The 22917-nt window shown below is 40.1% G+C and overlaps 1 protein-coding gene across 3 annotated transcripts in view; it reads right to left on the bottom strand.

Annotated features, from left to right (window-relative positions):
• The window catches only part of SELE (selectin E), a 59306-nt gene that overhangs the window by 11193 nt on the left and 25196 nt on the right, over positions 1-22917 (bottom strand). For 2 of the 3 annotated variants that reach the window (XM_061585484.1, XM_061585466.1), the window contains exons 4-5: positions 2627-2726; positions 286-672 (exon numbers count right to left, since the gene is read on the bottom strand). In XM_061585484.1, the coding sequence (XP_061441468.1) occupies positions 286-672; positions 2627-2666 (427 nt within the window). In that variant the 5' untranslated portion in view covers positions 2667-2726. Of the gene's footprint in view, positions 1-285; positions 673-2626; positions 2727-5830; positions 6074-22917 lie in introns of all 3 variants that reach the window. The other variant, XM_061585473.1, reaches the window with a different exon arrangement.

Below are 22917 nucleotides of genomic sequence, written 5' to 3'. Positions count from 1 at the left end.
GCCATTTCCAAACTGTTGCTGTTTTGCAGGTGGAATTGAATTGCATACCAGCAAATTCAGGTGACACAATTAAAGTGGATTAAAGTGCTCTCGTGCAACAAACATGAGGCATTCTTCTGAGAATAGTATTTTTCAGACAGAGCGTGTATGAATGTTCAGCAATCTTTATGCCAAACAGCACTGAAACTGGTTTCTTACACAGAAGCTAACAGAGTCTGCTAAGCAAGCTTCTTGCTGTTTTAGCTGCATATACTGTATATGAATCAAAAGGATCCCATACCATACCTGTATAGCACAAAGCTGCTTTCTTTTTCCCACAAGGCTCATCATTCCATTTTCCTGAATCTTCTGTTCGTTTGATGTAGATTTCCACACAGTCCTGGTTTTGCCCTTTGTTGTTTGGTTCACCTTTAGCCCAGTTTTTAGCTTCTTCAGTCAGTTTCTTGTTTGTCCCAACCCATCTCCACTCACTGTCAATTTTTCTGACCCCAATCCAGTAATAATTTGGATTTGGACGAAGCACTACATTCAAGTACTTGTTTTCCTCCTTATTTTGAATAGCAACTAGGTGGGTAAAATGGGTTTTACACCATTTCTCTGCATCTGGGTAACTCATATTTTGGTCTGAAGGATGGTATGTCCAGCAAGTGCTCTCCTTAAGTAACAAAAGTCCTAGAAAAAGAAGACACCAACAATTTGCTATGTATGTTTTTTATTTAGAAAATGTAGAACCTGTTTGATCAAAGAGCTGGAGAGCATTCAGCATTAGTTTGATTATTATGGTAGTGCTTGTAACATTCCTTTCACAGTGCAGTACCTGCTGCATTATGGAACTGTGGCTTTTTGACTGATATACCGCCATGTTGCACTAAATTTCATTCACATCAGTGGGTGTAGTGTGACACAACGATGAACATCATTTGACATGTTGCTACTCCTTTACCCTTTCCACACTTCTGTTCTCCCGTGATTCCTCCATAAAAACAATAGGAAAGAACTGTTTGCTGTTACACCACCCCAAATTCTGTCACTTTAACACCCATGATTTTCTGGGTTAATGGGATTGTAAAGAGTTTTTTTCTGGAAGAAATTAACACAGAAATGTATACTAAACTTCTACTCTGTTGCACTAGATTTCCAGAAGTGGCTTTTATGTCATGTGAAAGATCAAATCAAATGCGAAAATCATCAGGCAAGGAAACATCAGGAAAATGGAATGAACTGCTATCTGAATGCAGCCCAAGTGGTATACAGTTAAAAGTATTGTGTGGGTATCTTGACAGCACTGGAACTCTGGGGTTCAGAAACTGGGTTTAGACTGGAGGAAGAAGGCAAAAGAGACAAGAGAGCCAAATAAAGAAATAATTTGTGGAGGGAGCAGCATCTTGGCTATGGAAGTGGTGAACAACCATGTTGTTCCCAGTGACTGACCTGAAAGGAGGAGGACACAAATACAAGAGCAGTGCAACTGGAAATGCTCCCCCCGCCAGCAATAGGCTCCTTGGGAGTAAAACCTACTTGCAAACAAGGGCATACTCATGACTATGAATATGGGGGTGGGATAGAAAGGGCATGGGTGTATCCTGTAAGAGTCAGAAAAAGAGCAGTCAAAGAGGAAAGATATCCTGTGTTCTCAGAATTAGCTGGTAGACAAAGAGAAGAATGAACATGGGCAGTAGTGTAGTGGCAAATTCAGAAGTGCAGGGTCCCTTCATGATAGTCACACCACACACACCCCATAGCCATGCCCACTTTCCCTTGCCCTCCCTGTTGTCTTGCAAGTCCACACTCCACTACAACAGATGTCCCTAGGAGCCAGTCAGCATGAAAGAGAGACTGTGTTAGCTACTGAGAAGAGTCTTCTCAGTGGCTGAGTTACCTCCTTTCACTCTGATTGGCTCCAATCAGCACAAAAGGGCAAGGATTTTTCTCAGTGGCTAAAACGCTCCCTTTTTGTGCTGATTGGCTCATACATAGGGACCTAGCTGACAACCTGCTCCCCAAAAAGTAATGGGTCTACAACCCCCCGCTACCCCAGACGACTACACCCCTGATAATAATAATTAACCCTTCTGAGGCTTTGGGCAACTGGTCAGGATAGTGCAGGAGAGGATCTCTTCTGAGGGATGCACCCCACCCCACAACACATCCACATTCTGCACAATCTATATGGAGTTTGTCTTTTTAAACAAAATATTACTTCTGACAGCTTCTGACTTTTTAGTATACTTTTCTCTGACTTTTCTGACAGTTTGACTTTTCAGTATCTAATCTCTGCAAAAGGAGAAGGCTGCTTTCAGTTATGTTGCTTCCTGAATTCTAGAGCAGAACTGGGCAGAAGGTAGATGGGGAGATACTGATAGTTCTCTGGTTAATTAAATCAGCAAGCTTTCTGATTCCAAATAATTGAATACTAGCAACAACAAAGTGATTTTTCCCATCTAAATTAGGCTGCTGAAATGAAGAGAGTTAAACTGGAGTGGAGTTTTGTGTACAAGGGTTGTGAGCAGAAAACATTCTGGTTAGTAATCTTGGGACTCTAGTAAAAACCAAAGTAGATCCCACAATCCCGAACTTTGCTCACCCATGTTCTAAAGGATTTCCCACTTTGAAACACATTACTTACCATAGATGAGAACAGACAGGGACCAAAAGGCTTTCCTCATGGCAGGAACTGGCTATAAAGCTTCTTCTTCTTCTTCTTTCGGTTGGCTTTGCAGAATTAGCTGCATACAAATAAGCAAGGGCAGTTTAAAATGTATGCAGTATGGGTTTTAAAGCAGAGGAAGAACATTTGGCACACAATTTTAAGTTTTGCTTTAATTCTGCTTTTATTTCAGGAATTCAAACATTACATCATACAACAATTGAGGTACAGGTTATTATTATCATCAAACTAGAAATCAAAATCAAGCTAGCAATTAAAACCATTCCAAACTGTATTCAAAGCTCAGTTAATGTCTAATTGCCTCACCTCTGACTATAGTTATCAGTTTGCCACGAACAACATGAACAGAGAGCAATGGGGAAATAATGTTATACATTTAAGGTCATTGTTTTGGCTTCGGGACTAGCATGGGAACAATTTGCTAGAAGGTTCAATGGGTGGATACCACCATGGTATAAGTACTTTCAAAATAGACATTTTATCATATAAGAATTGGAAATATGTAACTTAGGCAATGGATTCCTTATGAGATCATTTTGGGGGGGGGGAAATCTGAGATATAAAAAGTATATTCTTGCATTTTTCAAATTGTACCAGCTTTTATTTTTAATGAGAATCCTATAGAGTTCCTTGAGAGAAAGATCTTAGAATTGCTGTCTCAGAGACTGTATAGGAGACAATATATGAGGCAAATAACACATCTTCGAAAGAAACCCAAGAGAATAGGATATACAGAACACATATGTTTGGATGCTAGATGTTGGAAATGTGTATTGGTAGATGCAGATTTGAATTGTTACAGGATTGGGAGGTTAGTCTGCTGTCACCTTTGGGGTCCCTTCCAATCTTGTGGTTTTCTATCTATAAGAAATCTGAAAAAAAGGGGGGAAAAAGAGACTGCTAAAAATAAGCTAACTGCTCTAGCCAAGGATACTTTCAGACTCACTATTTTTGGGTGTGATTCAATCACTTACTGGCAAATTCAGGTTGTGCAGTTATAGTTAATTGGGAAATCTTGCACAACAAATCCACTTCCTAAAAGATCAGACTTTTTTGCACTGGGAAGTGTTATATAATCCTTGGTTTAGTGCAACACCGTCCAGCCTCCCCACTAACAAATCTGAGTGAATGCTCAGCAAATAGCCAATGTTGTCTAATCTCCCTGCAAACAATGCTCAGTAACCAAGCCACCTGGAAGTGTCCCAGGTCTCTTAAGTTTCTCTTTACATGATTAAAGAGTACAGGTGGCTGCTTGCCACAGATATTAGTAGGTGGGGTTGGTTCCAGAAGGTGGGCATGCCTTCCCCCCTGCCCTGGCTGGAGGTGATGTTTTTTGTGAATGAAAGAACAGACCAGCTCCCAGTCTTGGCTTGAAGTTGATTGGGAAAAATCACAGAGGCTTGCCTTGCTCTCTGCTGTATTCAAAGCTATGCCCCCCCACAAAAAAAAAACCTAATGGGAGAGCAATATATGTTGGAGTGTTAATGCTGTGAGCACTTTCACTTTATGCTGAGCCTGTATTGGTGAAAATTAAACCATAAGGTACAAAGCCTCCTCAGTTTCCATTGACCTTCATTCTAACCAAAACAAACCCAATGAATGCACTGGTACCCCTGAAATCTCTCACCACTTGGAGACTGGGATGTGTGTAACAATATCACAGGCAGTAGAGCAATACTTGAACTCAAATTTATTGGACTCAAGTTACACAAATAATTAAATAAAAAACAAGGATCAGTTTGAGATATGATGCACTTACAGTCCTTTTAAGACTACAATCCTATACTTAATTACTTGGGAGTAAGTTTCATTGAATTCAATAGGATTTACTTTTGAGTAGACATGCATAGGTTGTTATGTGCTTTCAAGTCAATTATGACTTATGGCAACCCTATGAATCAGTGACCTCCAAGAGCACCTGTCATGAACCACCCTGTTCAGATCTTGTAAGTTCAGGTCTGAGGCTTCCCTTATGGAATCAATCCATCTCTTGTTTGGCCTTCCTCTTTTTCTATTCCCTTCTGTTTTTCCCAGCATTATTGTCTTTTCTAGTGAATCAGGTCTTCTCATGATGTGTCCAAAGTATGATAACCTCAGTTTCATCATTTTAGCTTCTAGTGACAGTTCTGGTTTAATTTGTTCTAATACCCAAGTATTTGCATTTTTCGCATGGTATGCGCAAAGCTCTCTTCCAACACCACATTTCAAATGAGTTTATTTTTCTCTTATCTGCTTTTTGCACTGTCCAACTTTCACATCCATACATAGAGATTGGGAATACCATGGTCTGAATGATGCTGACTTTGGTGTTCAGTGATACATCTTTGCATTTGAGGACCTTTTCTAGTTCTCTCAAGGCTGCCCTCCCCAGTCCTAGCCTTCTTCTGATTTCTTGACTATGGTCTCCATTTTGGTTAATGACTGTGCCGAGGTATTGATAATCCTTGACAAGTTCAATGTTCATGCATAGGACTGCACTGCAAATTACATTGTGAATGTATCTAACAAAGAATGTGAAAATGTAATAGCTAATCCCCCTTTTGTAGTTAGGATAGTACATGCTCAAAAGCGCAAAAATTGTCAATTCCACCTATTAGAGAATGGTTATTTAAAATCTTGGAAATAGCACTCATGAATACAAACGGACAAGTCAGACTACTGGAATTCTTTTCCGAGTGTTATTATTTTGTTATGGACTTTGTTATTTTGAGTTAGGAAGCTTAGATATTTATGTATTTCAGCAATGGTACAATATATGTTTTACTGTATGTTTATTGTGCTTGTTATGTGCCTTCAAGTTGATTACGACTTATGGTGACCCTATGAATCAGTGACCTCCAAAAGCATCTGTTATAAACCACCCTTCAGATCTTGTGAGTTCAAGTCTGTGGCTTCCTTTAAGAAATCAATCCATTTCTTGTTTGGTCTTCCTTTTTTCTACTCCCTTGTTTTTCCCACCATTATTGTCTTTTCTAATTAATCATGTCTTCTCATTATGTGTCCAAAGTATGATAACCTCAGTGCCATCATTTTAGCTTGTAATGATAGTTCTGGTTTAATTTGTTCTAACACCCAATTATTTGTCTTTTTATATGTTTATTATATGTTTATTAACTTACAATAAAAATACATAAGCATGCATGTGGAGTCTTGTTTACTTACCAACAATGGCTGTAGAATCCTAATTCACAGTAGTATACTGGTATAGTTGCCTCAATGTAGAGCCTGTTCCCTTTGCAAAGTCAGTATTTTAGGTTTTTGCCTAAGCCCAACTTACAGCTTTCACTTGCTGATACTTAACTTCAGCTCTGACCCTCCTGTCCTGTATATTGAGTAGCCTTCTCCTGCCTCCTTGGAATTCCCATGACGTGTTCAGCAGGATGTCACAAGAAAGTGAGAATTTCCCTAGTTAGGAAAAAATAATTCTCTGGAATATCTGTGATACTAAAATAGTCAGACAGTCTCCCTGTCTCTTCCTTTTCACAACACTGATGAATATCTCTGCTATGTTTTAATCCCTGGATGCAAATGTTTACAGTAGAAATCAATCCTAACAGTAAAAAATGGTTGGTGTTCAAGTTTCTTTGTTAAGTTAGCTGCTCTTGGGCTTGTGTTTATCTTCATACTGAAAGGTTCTCGCTTCTAAACTAAGGAAACTCAATTGTGGAATCAAAACCTGTTACTTCAATGAACCAAATTTACAAAAAAAAAAATTGTTGTGCTTTGTTTTGTTTTCTTCCAATTCCAAATTTTCTATTTTTTTATAAATAAATTTCAGAGACTAGAAAAAAGGTTATATGCAGCTTGCTTATGTTGGGTGGGATGCTCTAGTCTAGCCACTAACTTTTTCTATTTGAGTAGATGGGGGAACTTTCCCTCTGCTGTTGGGACATCTGCACTGGTACTTTGACATTAGTTTCACAATGAATTACTGCAGTCTTCACGTGCAAGTTTAACAAGCTTCAGAGTGTACAAACTAAGTGTATGTATACATCCACCCACAGCAGGGGTAGTTCTCCTCTCAGAAGTGTTTTTGCCTCCTATGGGAAACAGTGATCATTTTCATTCAATGTAACAATTTTCAGTATAAATTGAGAGAGCTGTATTAGTTTGATCTACTGTATGTAAGCAATAACTACTGCTCCAGTTGTACTGTTTAACATGCATGGTCTCAAAGGGTTTTTTGCCAATGTGTGCAAGTGAACAGTATAAACATGTATATTGGTTAGTGGTAACTGAATGATTTTTTCCCCTGAGAACTACAGATATTGCCTGGATAGAGTACAAAATTCAGTTCCCTGAAATGTTTGATCTGTGCCAGAATGCCAGCAACCAAGATGACCCACTTAAGGGGTTTGCTCCCGAAATCGAGTAGGCTTACGTGATGCTTCTTGGCAGACTTAGACACTGATTTACTCTAAAATGTCGTTTAGTAAGGGGATGCACTTGACTCCCAGTAGAAATTAACAGAAAATCCTTAAATTGTCTCTGCTGGAAGCATCCCCCTTCCAAGCTATGAAACTTGGAGGATGGCCTGTGGGCTTGATGATGAACACACATGGAAGGTATGCTTATGTGGTCCTCAATGGACCTACTCAAGTTTAATCAAGGTGTCATACATTTTTTTGCACAGTTTCATTTTAAAGGAAAATAAAATGTTTTGCAGAAATTGTGAGGGTAGAGCCATTCCACACTTTTAAAGATTTTCTACCATACCAGAACAGACGTGCTTTATAATTGTGAAGTATTTGCTGCAAGACGGTATTGGCTCATTTATAATAGGGGTTCTGGATCAGGGCTGGCCTTGGCACTGGGTTGTGATGCCCCCAGCACCCCGATGAATGAATGAATGAATGAAACTTTATTTTTACCCCGCCCTTTTTCCAAACTGGAACTCAGGGCGACTTACAAATAAAACTACATGTAGTTAAAAACATACAAAAATATACAATTAAGATGCAATTAAACTATACACAACCTTAAAACCATGAAACAGGCACTTAAAATACTAAAAACCAATTTAAAACAATACAAATAACAGCATAAAACAGTAAACAAACCTTGTAGATCCTAATCCTAAACACCTTCTATCTCAAAAGCTTTACTTGCCAACGGAAGGATAGCAAGGAGGGAGCCATCCCTCCCTCCCTAGGAAGGGAGTTCCAGAACCTAGGAGCAGCCACTGAGAAGGCCCTATCTCACAACCCCACCAACTGCGCTTGCAAAGGTGTTGGGACTGAGAGAAGGGCCTCTCCTGAAGATCTCAGGGCCCGGGCAGGCTCATATAGGGAGATACGGTCTGACAAATAGCCTGGACCTAGGCCGTACAGGACTTTATAGGTCAAAACCAGCACTTTGAATTGTGACTGGAAACAGACTGGCAGCCAGTGGAGCTGTTGTAACAGGGGAGTTGTATGGTCCCTGTAACCAGTCCCAGTTAACACTCTGGCTGCAGCTCTTTGTACCAGTTTAAGTTTCCGAACAGTCTTCAAAGGCAGCCCCACGTAGAGTGCGTTACAGTAATCTAAACAGGATGTAACTAAGGCATGTGTCACCATAGTCAAATCAGGCATTTTCAGGAACGGGCACAGCTGGCGCACTAGTCTTAACTGGGCAAAGGCACTCCTGGCCACGGCCGAGACCTGGGCCTCCAAGTTCAGAGCTGAGTCCAGGAGCACACCCAAACTGAGAACCTGTGTCTTCAGGGAGAGTGTAACCCCATCCAGCACAGGCTGAATCCCAATTCCCGATGCAGCCATTGTGGGCTTAAATGGGCGCCCAGCATCACCATTTCAGCGTGCTGTGTGCACATGCCTGCCATTACCCAAGATGGAGGTGGAGGCATCATCCCCTTACCTCAGGTTGCAAATCACAGCCTGTGACCAGACGCTCCCAGGCAACATGACCCTGATGCAGCCCAGGTGGGCTTAAATAGCTGGGGCTGCCCTGCCACCACGCATCACCCCATCAGCACATTAGCGCACTACATGTGCATGTCTGCCATCACACAAGATGGTGCAGGGGCAGCAATCCCTTACCCCAAGCCACACCGCACAACCCAACAATGATGCGGATCACAGATCACCCTCCCAGCACCAACCTATAGATTTAGGAGGGGCCCTTCTGAGCAAATTCACCTAGTCTCCAGGCTTTGTCTGAGGGCCGAACTGCATATTACAGTATTTTACAATGTATATTAAAAACTGTATAGCTGCTGCTATAGGAAAAAAGGAGGTGGTTTTCAGCAGAGAATAAAGCGAGCACAGGATATGCTTTCATTTTCAGCTGCCTGCTGCTTTTTCTCGGAAACTCACTTTCACTCCTGAAGCTACTATCAGGATTTTAGCACATGTTTGCAGGCACTGTCTGGATAGGCCCTGAAAAAGGGGACCCTATGAATACTGTCGTAGTCATCATTGCTATAGGTTCCCTGACAACATGATTAATGCTGTGGAGAATGAGGCATGTATTTCCACCTATGATGGTGCTGCCCAGTTATTCAGAATTATAGGAAACAGATCACCCATGAAATGGGGTCTATTCTATAAGTTAATATTCCACATGATCTGGGTTTTTGTTTTCTTTCTATATTTCCTGAACCAGCTGAAGAGTTACAGGTGAAGGATTTAATAATTTTTATGTTTGTAGCTGCTAGATTAGCAATATCTCAGAATGGAAGGATGCACAGAATCTGAGTCTAGAGTAGTGATGGACTTTCTGCAATAATTGGATTTGCTATCAGATTAATTATTATTCTTGATATTCTCTATCTTTGTGGAGAGAATTTTGAAGTAGCAACTCTCCGCGCCTGGTTTCCAATTCATTCTTCTTTTTTTCCAATTCATTTAAAAAAAATTTTGCATTGAATTCATCTGTGAGTGATACTTTTATTGATTTACTTTCTATGAGCTTTTCAAATGTGTATTCCCTTTCAATGATGTTGATTGTAACTGACAGACAGAAAGCAACAGGGGGAATGAGGTGTTAATTGTAAGTAGCAGGGGGGAAGACACTGACTTGATTATTTGCCTTAAAACTGCTCTGCAGTGCACTTGGAAAGAAATGTAGACAAGCAATCATTAGAGTAATTACACATAATTACACAGTTCAGAATAAAGTTAAATACCAGTGGAGACTCATGAATAAATAGCAATTATAATATTTGTAATTCTCTGCAAAGCAATAATAAAAAATAAAAAAATCAGAGATCAGAAAAAGGGAAAGATATTGAAGGAAAAAGGAATTGGATCATTAACGACCACTAGGGGGCCACATTTAAAAACAAAATGTAAAAAAAAAAAGAGGATTCTATCCATAGGGGCGTGGTATACAAAACTTTTATTTACTGCAGTCTCAGAAAAATTGACAGGCCACTTGGAAATGCAAAGGGGTAGAGGTGACCCTGAAAGCTTCACAGCAATATGGTGGTCATTCATTTCTTACATGCTGGACAAACCATATAATACTCTTGCATATAAACATTATGAATTTGTCTGGAATTATTTGGAATTTTCTTTTTTTTTTACATTATCTCTCCCTCTCTGCTCTCCCCTTCATTTGTTCTATGTATTCTTTAGTTTTATTAGTGATGGATGTACAATCCTGTATTGACTCTTTTAATGTTAGCTGCACCTTTCTCTCTATTCTGTATTTCTAATTTCTTAATAAAGGTTATTACAAAAAAGCTGTCCATTATTGATTCTGATTAGAAATCCCACAGTATAATAATATTTGCCATGATTATTTATGAAGCAATTTCAATCATACCCCAAAAGTATGAAAATCCATTTGTGAATTGAAATGTACCCTTTATTGTGGTTTGATATTTTCCTCTCAGTGGATTTTATGAGCTTCCTCCTAAGCATCACCTACATTTAAACATAATTTTATCAAAAGCAGCTTGCAAAATGCCTTGTGGGAATTTTACTGGAATAATGCATTAGTGGAGTTCCAAGAAGGAAGGAAACTCCACCAGGTTGTAAGCTTGTTGGTTAAGAAATACCTTTCCTGTCCAGTGGCCAAACAAGACTTTGTCTGCTGGTAATCAGGAAAAATGTCACTGTGGCATTTCAAAACCTTTGACCAAGTTGTTTGTTTTGGCTGCACACCCGGCTTCTTTGGAGAAATGATAATAATAATAATTAATAATTATGATTAAGTTTATGTATACCCTTTTCAGAGTAGATCCTTTCCATCAAACCTCTTTTTAAAATTTTATTTTCCTTCTCTTTCCCATTCCCTCTTTCTATTGTGCCTTGTTTTTCAGATTGCAATCCTGAGGGCAGAAATTGTCTTGTCATTGATATTTATTTACAGTATATGTCACTCTCGGTGTCTTTGGTAGGGGTGTGTTGAGGGAGGAATGTGAGTAGAGTATTGCAATGCAATTGTTTTAAAACATAGTATGTTCAAGTTTTGACATTTGTAGAAATTGTATGATATGGTGTTTAGGAACTGTTATTTCCATATGATGATGTCCTTTTTAGGACATGTAAAATTATGCCCCTTGAAAAGGTTTTAAACTATGTATTACATATTCTTTTTATATTCCCTTGATAAAGATGTATCTCAAAATGTGTTGAACAATATAATGGTTCAGCTTTTTCTCTTGCCTAAAACCTGCCTAGCCTTTTCTCATCACACTGTTTTCCCCAGTGACCTATCAGTATTTGCTCCCATTCTGGCTTACCTGCAGCTTGTCCTAGTTTCTTTCTTTCCTATCTTGGCAATGCTCTCTCTCCTCAGATAGATATTGCTTCCCTGGAATGACTTGAACCCTTGCTCCAGGTGTGCATGCATGTGTTTCGGAATGTCTCCTCCCAAAGAAGACAAGGTGTTATAGTGTAGTACCTATCCTTCCTGCCATGTGTGTGTGGGTTATTCAACCTGTGTGTAAATGGTATGAGTGATCTCTGGAGCTTCTTAGTTCCTGGGCTTTTACTAGAGTAAAGGTGAATTTTAGAGTGGCATGAATTTGCAGGACCAGTTTCTATGGGGGTTTTCTTTCTGTGAAAGCAAATTTCTTAAGTAAAGGGGTTTGGGAGGGTGGGTAGATCATCACCTACAGAGTAGCAGTGGTTTCCCCCCCATAATTTTAAGAGAATGAACAAGGAGCTCCTCTCAGAAGCTATCAGGTGGTGGCTTCTTTTCCCTCCTCCATGATGCAGCATTGTTCTGGGAAGAAATAGGGGCTGTAGAGTCCACCATTTTTGTGATGGCTGCCATTTTCTCCCCAGATTGTCCCAGAATGAGGCTGCCCCAGAGGTGATTGGATTTTATTAAATAACTTTCCCACCCTTCTAGTGCCTGTGTATTATCCAGGATTCCAGGGCAGCTACAGCAGATTAAAACCACATCATATAAAACAATTATCAAAAACACAACAACAAATAAAGGGGGGGAGGAGAAAGGCAGGAACCAGAGAAAACACAATATTTAAACAAAGCTTCAAGAATTTAGTAGACAAAAGCTTGCTGAAATAAACATGCCATTACTAACCAGTGAAAGGTAGGCTTTCGGGGGGCTTCCAGCTGCTAAGAAAAACTTCTCATGGACATACTTAAAATTAAAAAAAGGAAACCTGCTGCTGCCCCAGAAGCAATGGTAACTCCCCCAAACCATTAAGAAATCCTCCCTCCCAAAAACTGTCCCCAATTTCCAGAGCCATTTTCACACACACCAAAATTAGCTGCTGAGAGAACATTCAGTTCAGCACTAGACAGCCATTGGTCATGACAGTTAAAAGTTCTGTGGTGTCCTTATGACTGGCAGGCTTTTGTTTGTGGCTGGTAGGGTGACATGGTCAAGGCATAGGATTGCTAGGCTCAGGGCCTGAGACTGATCCTGTATCTTTAGGAGAAGAGAAAGTCAGCCAAGTGCAGGTATTCTTGCAACTCTGTAATGGGAAAAAACAGAAGGGGGAATTCTCCCTTCCGCCTGCACACTTTTTAAAGATACAGAAGACCTCTTGGTTGCCAGGCCCAGCCTCCAAGAGGTCTTCTGTATCTTTAAAAGTTGTGCAGGGGGAAGGCAGAATCCCACCTTGTGTTTTTTCTCATCACAGTGTTGCAAGAACATCTGCACTTGTCTGACTTTCTCTTCTCCTAAAGATACAGGATCATTCTCAGGCCAGGAACCTGGCAACCCCGTCAAGGCATAATGATTAGCTCCATCCATGCATGGCTTAATAGGGGTGTGTCACCTATATGACTGGTGCATAATCGCAATGTTGCCATAGATGTTGGAGTGGGATGGCTGGTAGACTTGCTGTATTTTGGGATGATGTTTTATTCTCAACTTTGCTGCTAGGAGAGTAGAGGATCCTGACTACTACACTAATGTTACACCACCATAAGCTGACCATCAACTTCCTGGGACCATAGGACTCCCTGGCCCTAACTGGGCTTCCAGGACCCATGCCCTAAACATGAGCACTTCTGGAGATGATCAAGGTAAGAAAGTCAGAAGGGCTTTCCAGTGGTGAGGTCTTTGGAAGAGAAGTATGTGCAGAACAAAGAATCTATCTGAACTTGATTTATTCTGAAACCACTACTAAAGGGGTTTGGGCAGGAAAATGTCACTTTTCTGGAGGGTATGTTGGCCTTTCTTTGGCATTAGGTATGACTTCAGTAGGGCTGTGCAGAACCACCCCATCTGCCCCATGGCTCCAATTGGGGGGGTCATCAGGCTGACCTACCTGGGGCAACCCAGGGACCACCCACCACATCTTGGAGCCACTCCTGAATAAGTTTGGGAGTGGGGCTAATGTTTAATTAATGTAACCCCCCTTATTAAACATACAGCTGGGGGTGGAGAGGGTTGAGACATTGCAAATCCTTCCCCCCCAACCGGGGTCTATTCTGTGGGGTGCTATTTTGCAAGCAGATTTCCTGTAGGAAAGCTGCTTGGGAGTGAGCATCCACACCCTGCAGGATCACTCCCTCAACAGCTGATGAGAAGAGGGAGAAATCCTGCACAGTGCTGCTTTGCAATGGGTTTTCCTTCAAGGAAGCTGCTTGCCAAGCAGCACTTGCACCCTGCAGAATTGCTCCCTCAGCTCAACAGCTGTTGAGTGGAGGTATTGATCTTATGGAGCAGCACTCAGGCAGGCAGGAGAGCCACAGGGCTGGGCTTACCTTCTCGGTCAGTGCCTTTCTGCAGGTTTTTCTGCCTGATGGCTGCCTTCTCTTCCTACCTGATATCCTGCCCCTTGACAGTCTCAGATTGCTTTGGGTCATCCAATTGACACCTGTAGAGATTGATGGCTGTCTTAATTTGACTTGGCTGAGGGCCAAAACCCCTCTGAATAGGCCTAATTTGACTTGGGACTCAGGACTTGGCTGAATCTGGTGCACAGCCCTAGAACTTGGGGCATACGTCTCCTGAAAACCCAGAAAACACTTTTCCTGATCTGAACAAAGCTCACATCCATGGGAAAATAAAAGCATCTTTAATATTCTAAGAGAGAAAGGCTTCGGAATGTAGGAAAGGTGCCACAGCAGTTGTAAGATGTTTCCTGTTTGGGGGGGGGGCATGAGAGCTTTAATCTTTTGGCTTTAATCTTTTGGCATTGAGTTAAATTATTCCTTTGTGTGTAGCAAAGAAGAATTGGAATCTATGTCTGGTACTATTTTCTGCTAGGAAAAAGCCCTTTGTTGTATGCAAAGAAGATGATGCTGAAACATTTTTTTGTTCTTGCCTTCACATTTAGTGGGAAGAGATGAAGTAATGAATCCCTTCAGCCCCAAGAGGCTGGGAAGTTTTACTTTTATTTTTTTGACTCTGACACTGTCTCCAATCTGTCTGGCACTCTCGATTGCCAGGATTTGGAATTCTTTGCTTGAATCATACAGGCTACCTCCTTCAGTTCAAGAGGAAGAACAATGTTTCCTTATAAGGCTGGAGACAGTGGACTGTTTAACAATAGAGTTTAAAGTGATTTGGGAGAAGTTTCACTTCCCATGGTGTATATGCTTTCTTTTTGTCTTTCTGTTGCCTCTAGTCAAATAGGTTTGAAACAATTCTGAAATTATACAAAGCATGTTTACAAGAGGAAAACCTAGAATGAATGCATTCACGCACTATGAGCAGCTATCTCTCTTTCACACCTTTTCTTTAAATATGGATGTAAGAGGACTCTTAAAATAGGTTTACCAGATAGAATTTTACTTTTCTGTAGAGGAGTAACATGAACAGCAATTACAATCGTAAGGCTGTGATCCTATATCCACTTATCTGGGAGTAAGCCTCATTGAACTTGACAGGACTTTGAGTAGACATGTTTAGAATTGGACAGCAAGTACTGTAAAATCAAATCATAAACTTTATCTTCCCCCCCATAGGTGATAAGTCTCTTTTTAGCATGGGTCAAAGATCCTCCGTGGCGCAGAGTGGTAAGCGGCGGTAACGCAGCCGAAGCTCTGCTCACGGCCGGAGTTCGATTCCAATGGAAGGAGGAAGTCGAATCTCCGGTAAAAGGGGTCGAGGTCCACTCAGCCTTCCATCCATCCATGGTCGGTAAAATGAGTACCCAGCATATGCTGGGGGGTAAAGAAAGGCCGGGGACGGAATAGAGGGTGGGCCATGGCCCAATCTTCCAAACAATTTCCCTTCCCATAGTTCAACACTGTGGCACTCTACAAAAGTAGTAGAGTTGTCAAGCTCACTGTTCTCTTTGGTAAACAACAGAAATTTGATCAGTGGAGAAGAGCTGGAACTGTATCTGTCATTAGCCCCACAGAAAGGGGGTGCAGCGGTGAGAATGAGGACTTTGAATGGGATGCCAGTGCCAGTGACGAGCCTACGGGTGCGCTGCACTCTGAAAGCTCTCGTGCCATTGGTAGTGACAGCTCCACCACTACAGCTTGAGTTACCAGTGAGAAGGCTTAGCCTGGTCAGACAACTACATCTCTGCCCAACGTTCATACCCTTCTGACGCTCGCTTTGGCACCACCATGGCACAGCCCCCCTCCCTCTGATGGGGAGGATCTTGCTGGGGAAGAGCAGCCACCCTTACCTCATACAGAAATGCTGTTGCGCTGGCAAACTCAACTTGCCAATGAGGCCCCTTTGAGGAGTGCTCGTGTGTGCACATGCTCTCAACAGTTACACTCAGTTCACACAAGTAGGGTGTCCACCCATCCTTACTTAAGCAAGGTGAGGGGGCGTGAATAGTTGCTGCGACAACATCTTAGTGCAGTGTAGTTGTGGCTACTTACTCCTAGAAATGATGCTAAATTCTGTGTAACCTGTAAAAGCTGATTCATGAAGTGCTCTGAATGGAAACTTTCTATTAAATCTGCTAAAATAAAGCACACCTCCGAGTTTATTTATTTATTTATTGCATTTATATACTGCCTCATAGCCGAAGCTCTCTGAGCAGTTTACAACAATTAAAAACATTAAAAACAAGTATACAAATTTAAACCATACCAAATTAAAACCCATAAAAATCGATAGGCAAGTTAAAACCGATAGGCAAGTTAAAACTAGTGATCAAACACATTTTCTGGGTGCATGGTCTCTCAAACAGCCTGGTCTCGGACTGGGGACCTCAGTTCACTGACCTTTTTGGTGCACCCTGTTGCAGCTGCTACAAATTGAGCTACGGCTATCTTCTGCACACCATCCCCAGACGGATGGGCAGACAGAGAAGGTTCATGCCGCCCTGGAACAGTACCTTCACTGCTTTGTCAAATTATCAGGAGGACAACTGGGTGTCCCTCTTACCTCTCACGAAGTTTGCCTACAACAATTCAGTGTAAGCCTCTACACAACAGACTCCTTTTTTGTCAGTTATGGCTACCACCCTCACACCTTTCACAATCCTACCACCACTCTGGCTGTTCCTATGGTGGTGGAATATGTGCAAAAGTTGCAGGCAATGCAGCAGATGCTACAAGAACAACTAGATAGGGCTAAGGCCACTTACAAGTGGGTTGCTGACCGGCATCACCAAACTGGTCCTGAAATCCAGGTGGGGGATACAGAATGGCTTTCCATGTGCTACTTGCCAACAACTGCTCCTTGCCATAAGAGAGAAGCTCAGCAGGTGGGGCCCTTTGAAGTGGAGGCACAGATCAACCCATCTTCAGTGCTGCAAATAAGCCCAAGCACTAGGACAGGCAGGACATATTACATCAAACAGAATGTCACCAGCAAGTCCTGCAATATAATTTATGTCACTGAATGCAAAAGACCAGAATGTCATATTCAATACTTAGGAAAAACCACAACTGACCTACACACACGCTTCAGAAACCACAAATCGGCAATCTTAACAAAAAAAGTTGAACAACTAGTTGCAAAACATTTCAACATTGAGGGTCACAGCCTGTTGGACTTTTCTATAACAGCTATAGAGATGCCAACAGATCCAGCAGCATTGACTAAAGGGGAAAACTTGGATATACTCTCTGGACACATTGGCACCACATGGCCTGAACCTGGAGGACAGTACCAGCATCACTTAGCTTCTGCAAATGAAGCCCCTCTGAGCATTCCATCCTCAAAGCTCTATAACTGCCACCTTGGTAACAGCATTTGTATGTTAGCAGCTGATGAAGGCGGAAGCCAAAACGTTTTAATACGATAAAAAACTGTTTTGTTAATCACAATTACATGCATATACTTTTAGGTGATTAATGGAATCCTTATAGGGATCCAGAGCAAGCTTGGGTGAAGTTCTGTTTGTTGCTTTCAAAATGCGCTCTCTCCCCCTCTCTCTCCCTCTCTCTCCCTCATTTATTTATTTATTTATTTATTTATTATTTAACTTGTATCCCACCCTTCCTCCCAGCAGGAGCCCAGGGCAGCAAACAAAGCGCTAAAAACACTTTAAAACATCATAAAAACAGATCTTAAAATACATTTTTAAAAAAGCGTTAAAAACATTAAAAAAACAACTTTAAAAAAGGGTTAAAAACATTATTAAAAACATATTAAGCAATTCTAACACAGATGCAGACTGGGATAGGTCTCAACCTAAAAGGCTTGTTGAAAGAGGAAAATATATATTCAGAGATCCTCAGCGGTCTGAGCTGCGTGTGTGCCAGTGTGTGTATTTACCGAAGTAGCAGGCTTTTACCCTGCATTTAGATCACTGAGACTTAAGACTTAGTAAAATAAGAAAAGCTACTTTATTTATAGAAATACATAGTAGATAGGAAAGGCATACTTAGTTCTAACTAACTAAGTCGGAGGTGCAATGCCCAGACTTGGGTATTGCCCTCATGGCTCAGGAGAGACAGCAAAGACAAAGATGTCTCCTCTTTCCTTGGACAGTCGAAGAAGACAAAGGAAGGAGGGGCAGATAAGCTTCCCTAAGCATATCAGTTTACAATGGAAGGAAGTTAGGTAGATAACATTCTAGAGGTTTTATAGTTTTCCTTTCACTTTTCTTAGGAAATTTTGGTTTCACACTTTTTGTCTTTATACAACATACACATTTTTCTGTGGACTTACACTGTTCAATTTTAATGCCTCTAGCCAAATTTTCCTTCTTTTCTAGAGCACTGATGCTAGCTAAGCTGGCATGTCCCATTAGTTTCAGAATATTCCAAATGCAAAAGTCAATTTTTCTGTTTTGCAGCACAACATACTACTTCATCTAAAACTTGGCAAATATTTTCATAAAAACGCAGTTCAAGCTCCATTATTTTAGTGGCACTTATTAAATTAAATGCTGGAACAAACACGCAGTTTTTCGGTTCAAGCTCTCTGGTGCCCTCTGGTGTTTTGCAAAGTAGCTGCACTGTGCCTATTCCTTGAGAACAGAACACGTCTCCTGATGCAGTCATTACATTCTGTTTATGAGGTCTAAAATTCTTAAACAAATTTTTATCATTTATTAAATGGGCACTAGCTCCAGTGTCAATTAAAAATCTGGTTTTATAATCATTTTTCCATCAGATACATAGTAACTGCAATGCTTCATTTTAGTTTGGCTATTTGATTTTCTGTCAGCTTGCTTCTGTTTAAAAGCAATTCTTTCTTCTCTGACCCTACCAAGACAATCTCTTTGAAGGTGATTAGGAGATTTGCATTTGACGCAACTCTTCCTTTGTCTGTGCTCTGCTGGGCTTCGGGACATAACTCATCTCGCTATCCTGCCTTTGGTTGCTATTTCTGCCCACAGTAAAATTTGCTTTTTCAGACGGAACTTGTTGCTGTCTCTCTTTATAGTCCTGATCTTTCAGATGTGACATAATCTGATCCAAGTTCTGATCTGTCTGTTCTAGTATGCAAGCTGTTATATAATGGTGTTGATTTAGGGAGGCCTACAGTATTAATTTTTGTAAATCTTGGTCCAATGATCTTTCACGTCTTTCTAACTCTCGGAGCAGACTTGTAAATCTGTCCAGATGTTGATTTAGATCTAGAGTGCTAGACTGTTTCACTGTGTACAGCAACTTATAGAGAAAAATCACATGATTTTTAGATTTTCTCTGATACACTTCTTCAAGCTTTTCCCATATTTACTTCACATTTCTATATCCCATGCAAACATTTAGTGCTCTGCATGTGAGCTTCTCAAAGGCATCAGATTGTCCACGCAAATAAGAAGCTGAGCTAGACAGATCTTTGGTTCTTCTGGAGTCAGAGAATGCCACTTAGGGCCCATCCATACCTCCTTTTAATCTGTGATCTAAGACCCTTGTGTTTCCATTAATTCGCTGGTGTCCATATGACATTCCCCGCTGTTTTGAACTTTCTCATACTTAAATTTGCGTTTTCTCCACCCTGCTACAAACCGATTATTATTGTTATCCTGACTTTTAACCGCTGTAACATCTGTAGTGAGGACATCTTACCCCACCCCTTTTTTGCATTATGGGTGGATCCTCCTCCCCCCTTACAGCTCATCATGCTTCCAGAACTGAACCTGGGCACTTCCTTTTTGCTTTTGTAGCTGTATCGCATTGCTCATTGTTTTCTCATTTATTTTGAGATCAAACAAAAACAATTTAGTCAAACACAGTATCACTTTTCTTTTTAAAAGCTATTTTGCTGTATTAGGCCAACAATCAATAAATTGTCTATTCCTTGAAAACATGGAATGTATCTCTTTCCTTCACTACAAAGTTTATAGTGATTAATAACTTTTCAGTACTATGTAGTGTGCTCTATGTAACAGCCCACGGAAGGGTTTTTGAGCAAAAAAATTTTTGTTATTGTTTTTGCTTTTGAACATTTTGTGCTCAATCGAAAAATCAATTATTTACAAACACACATTTTTGCATGTTCATACAAACATACATTTTGATATAAGATGACGTGCATTTTCAAGGCTTAGGAATGGTGTTTATTTTGCTTGCACTTTGGGGGGGTACTATTAATTTTGCTGTTTTGCACATCCATTTTCTGTTTATGTTTTGATGCCTTTTAACAAAGGGTCAATTGGCTTCAGGTCTGCAAACACCTTTCTTTTCTGGTCATCCTTTCCTTTCTTTGCAGGTTACCATTTTCCACAGCCCAGGATGGAAAATATCCACTCCTCCAATTCCTGAGCAGACTCTCAGTCCTCCTCCTAAAATTATTCCCGCAGACTCTCCCTCATCTGTCTGACCCTTTATCTTTAATTCCCTACTTGAGTTCTGGATCTCTCTTCCGCCATATAAAAACAAACCTGCGCATGCGCATCAGTTAAAAAAACTGGATATATGTTTTTGTGCTCTTCCAGGGGTGTGCCAGTACAGAAAAACACATGAAAAGCAAAGGACATTTAGGGACTAATCTCCATCAAGGAGTGGGCTTAGAGGAGTGACAAAACACAAAAGCGAACAGACAAAAAAAAACCAGCCCACATGACATCTGAAAATTTGGATTTGAAAAATAAATCTGAGCACAAAAATACATATATGGATCTCAAATCCACCAACTGAATATGGATTTTGAGGTTAAGTATGGGCCCTGAATATCATTCAAGGAATTTATTATAATAAAGGGAATTGGTATATTTCTTTACAAGATATTCAATTGAAATATACTTCAATAAACAGCACGCTAACAATAGATGTAACTATTTAAAATTAGTGTAACCATTCAAGCTGCCAGTTCTAAAAGCATGCATAAAAACATGCATGCTTTAGAAACTCTAGGATGGAGTCAATTGGTTAGGGAAGGTGTGTATGGGGTGGGGGAGATGGTGACTAAAACTAGGAAAGGGGAGCTTTTGGATGAAGAGATTGAGGTAACATCAGAAGGGAAATTGATGCTGACTAGAGTCACTTGCTTGAGAAAGAGGTTGTCAGACTAAGGAGGAGGTTTAGATGGTGATTCTATGGGACTTTGGGAAATGTATTAGGGCAAGAATAAGATTTAGAGGATGGACTGATAGGAAAAGCGGGGAAGAGAGGTGGTCTCCCCAAGGAAGTGGGACCTGACTGGGCTTGAAAGCAAAACACAGGAGAAGGAGAGAACATATGTGTATGAGAGAAAGTGTGTGTGTAAGGGCTTGTCAACACCAGAGCAGGGAAGGAAAATCTGTAAATTTGGGTTCTCTCAGTTTCTCATTTTTCTAATGTTAAATTCAGTTCTCTACATTTCTGCAGCAATCTGTGACTTTAAAAAAAAAATCCTTGTGAAAATCCCCCACCGTTTTAGTGCAAATTTCTCCAAATAAACACATTTTTGTAGGCAGTTTTGATAAAGGTACACATTTTTGCAAGCCATTTCTCATCACATCATGCCTTTTTGCATGTCATTTTACTCATTTTCATTTTTATGCACACTTTATATAATTTTTAATATATTTTTATTTATATTTATTTTTTATTTATATTTATTTTATTTATATTTATATATTTTTTTTATAAATATTGTTTAGTTGGTGAACTGCATCTCAAAATTCTAATAAATGCAAATTTTGAAGGATGGCTGTGTTTCAGTTCTCATATCGTTTCGGAAAGTGCAAATTTGATAAATTCTCCTTGAAATGCAAACTGAATCGAAATTCTCACCCAGCAGAGTTAACTGTGTTTGCTAGAGCTGTGCACAGAGCCCACCCCAATCCGGTTTGTGGCTCCAGTTTGTAAATAAAGGTCAGGTCCAATCCAGTCTGGACAGGTTTGGACTTGATCCAATTCAATTCAGACCAGAATCTGGATCACAATCTGGATATGACATCCTCCAGAAATCCCATTGACTTGCATGACAAAAGCAAAATGGCCATAATTCTTTTGCTTTTTGACCTAGAGTCACAGAATTTGCAGACGTGGTAGCTGCTATGTAGGGAATTAAACTTGCCACATTGCAGGTGGATAGTTTGAACAATTTTCATGCTAGCCATATTTAAAGTTTAAAATGTTTTAATATGAAAACTGACATAACCGTTTTGGTTTTTCACACTGGAACATTAAATTTAGTGACATGGCAGCACCTATAGAGGGAATGAATTCTGCCAAAGTTCATGTGGGTTTCATGCTAGCCACTTTTAAAGTGTGCTTTTTTTAAAAAAAGATTTTTAAACGAGACTGAGTGCTTGGTCATGCTATATACCAGTGTTTCCCCTATTTCTTCCTTTAAGATTATGAAAAATTTGAAGGTTTTAAAAAATTAAGTTTGCAAAACTATACACACAGATAGGCACAGACTGGCAGCACCATGGAGATAATATGCACATAGGGACATAAAATTTGGGGACATGGTAGACCCTATACAGGGGTTAACTCTACCAGATTTCAGGTAAGTAGCATTTTCATGCTAGCCACCTTTAAAAAGTTTTTTTCCCAAAAAAGTTTTTTTTAAAAAAACCCGCATCATATAGGGAGTAGATTGCTACTAGCAGTAGTGAGAGAAGGGAAAAGAAAATACTGTGTAGTATTAATATTCACTATGATTAGCAATTGGAAATAATAATATTTCTTAACTCAGAATGCCGGCTAATGTATCCACAAGGTTTGACTGGCTAATAATAATTATTAAAAATAGTGTACCCACCCACACAAGCTCGCTGCTTCTTATTGTTTATGGGTAGCAATTGGAAAATAATAATGACGATAATAATAGAGTTCAGTATTGTGGCTCAATACAGTATGCCCATATGATTTAATAATAATTCTTTTTTTTTTTACAATAATTTTTATTCAAATTTTTATAAAACATAGAAAACAAAATCATAAAACATTCAAAGACAAAAAACAAAACAAAACAAAAATGATTAAACAAAAAAAAATAAAATGTTGACTTCCCATTTGTCACATATCAAATCAGTTATAGGTCTACAATATATAACAATCCTGTCTCTTAAA

Source organism: Rhineura floridana, chromosome 1 (assembly GCF_030035675.1).
Source record: "Rhineura floridana isolate rRhiFlo1 chromosome 1, rRhiFlo1.hap2, whole genome shotgun sequence".
NCBI classification, from domain to species: Eukaryota; Metazoa; Chordata; class Lepidosauria; order Squamata; family Rhineuridae; genus Rhineura; species Rhineura floridana.
Note: the sequence above shows the minus strand (reverse complement) of the source record. Positions and strands in the feature narration are given on the sequence as shown.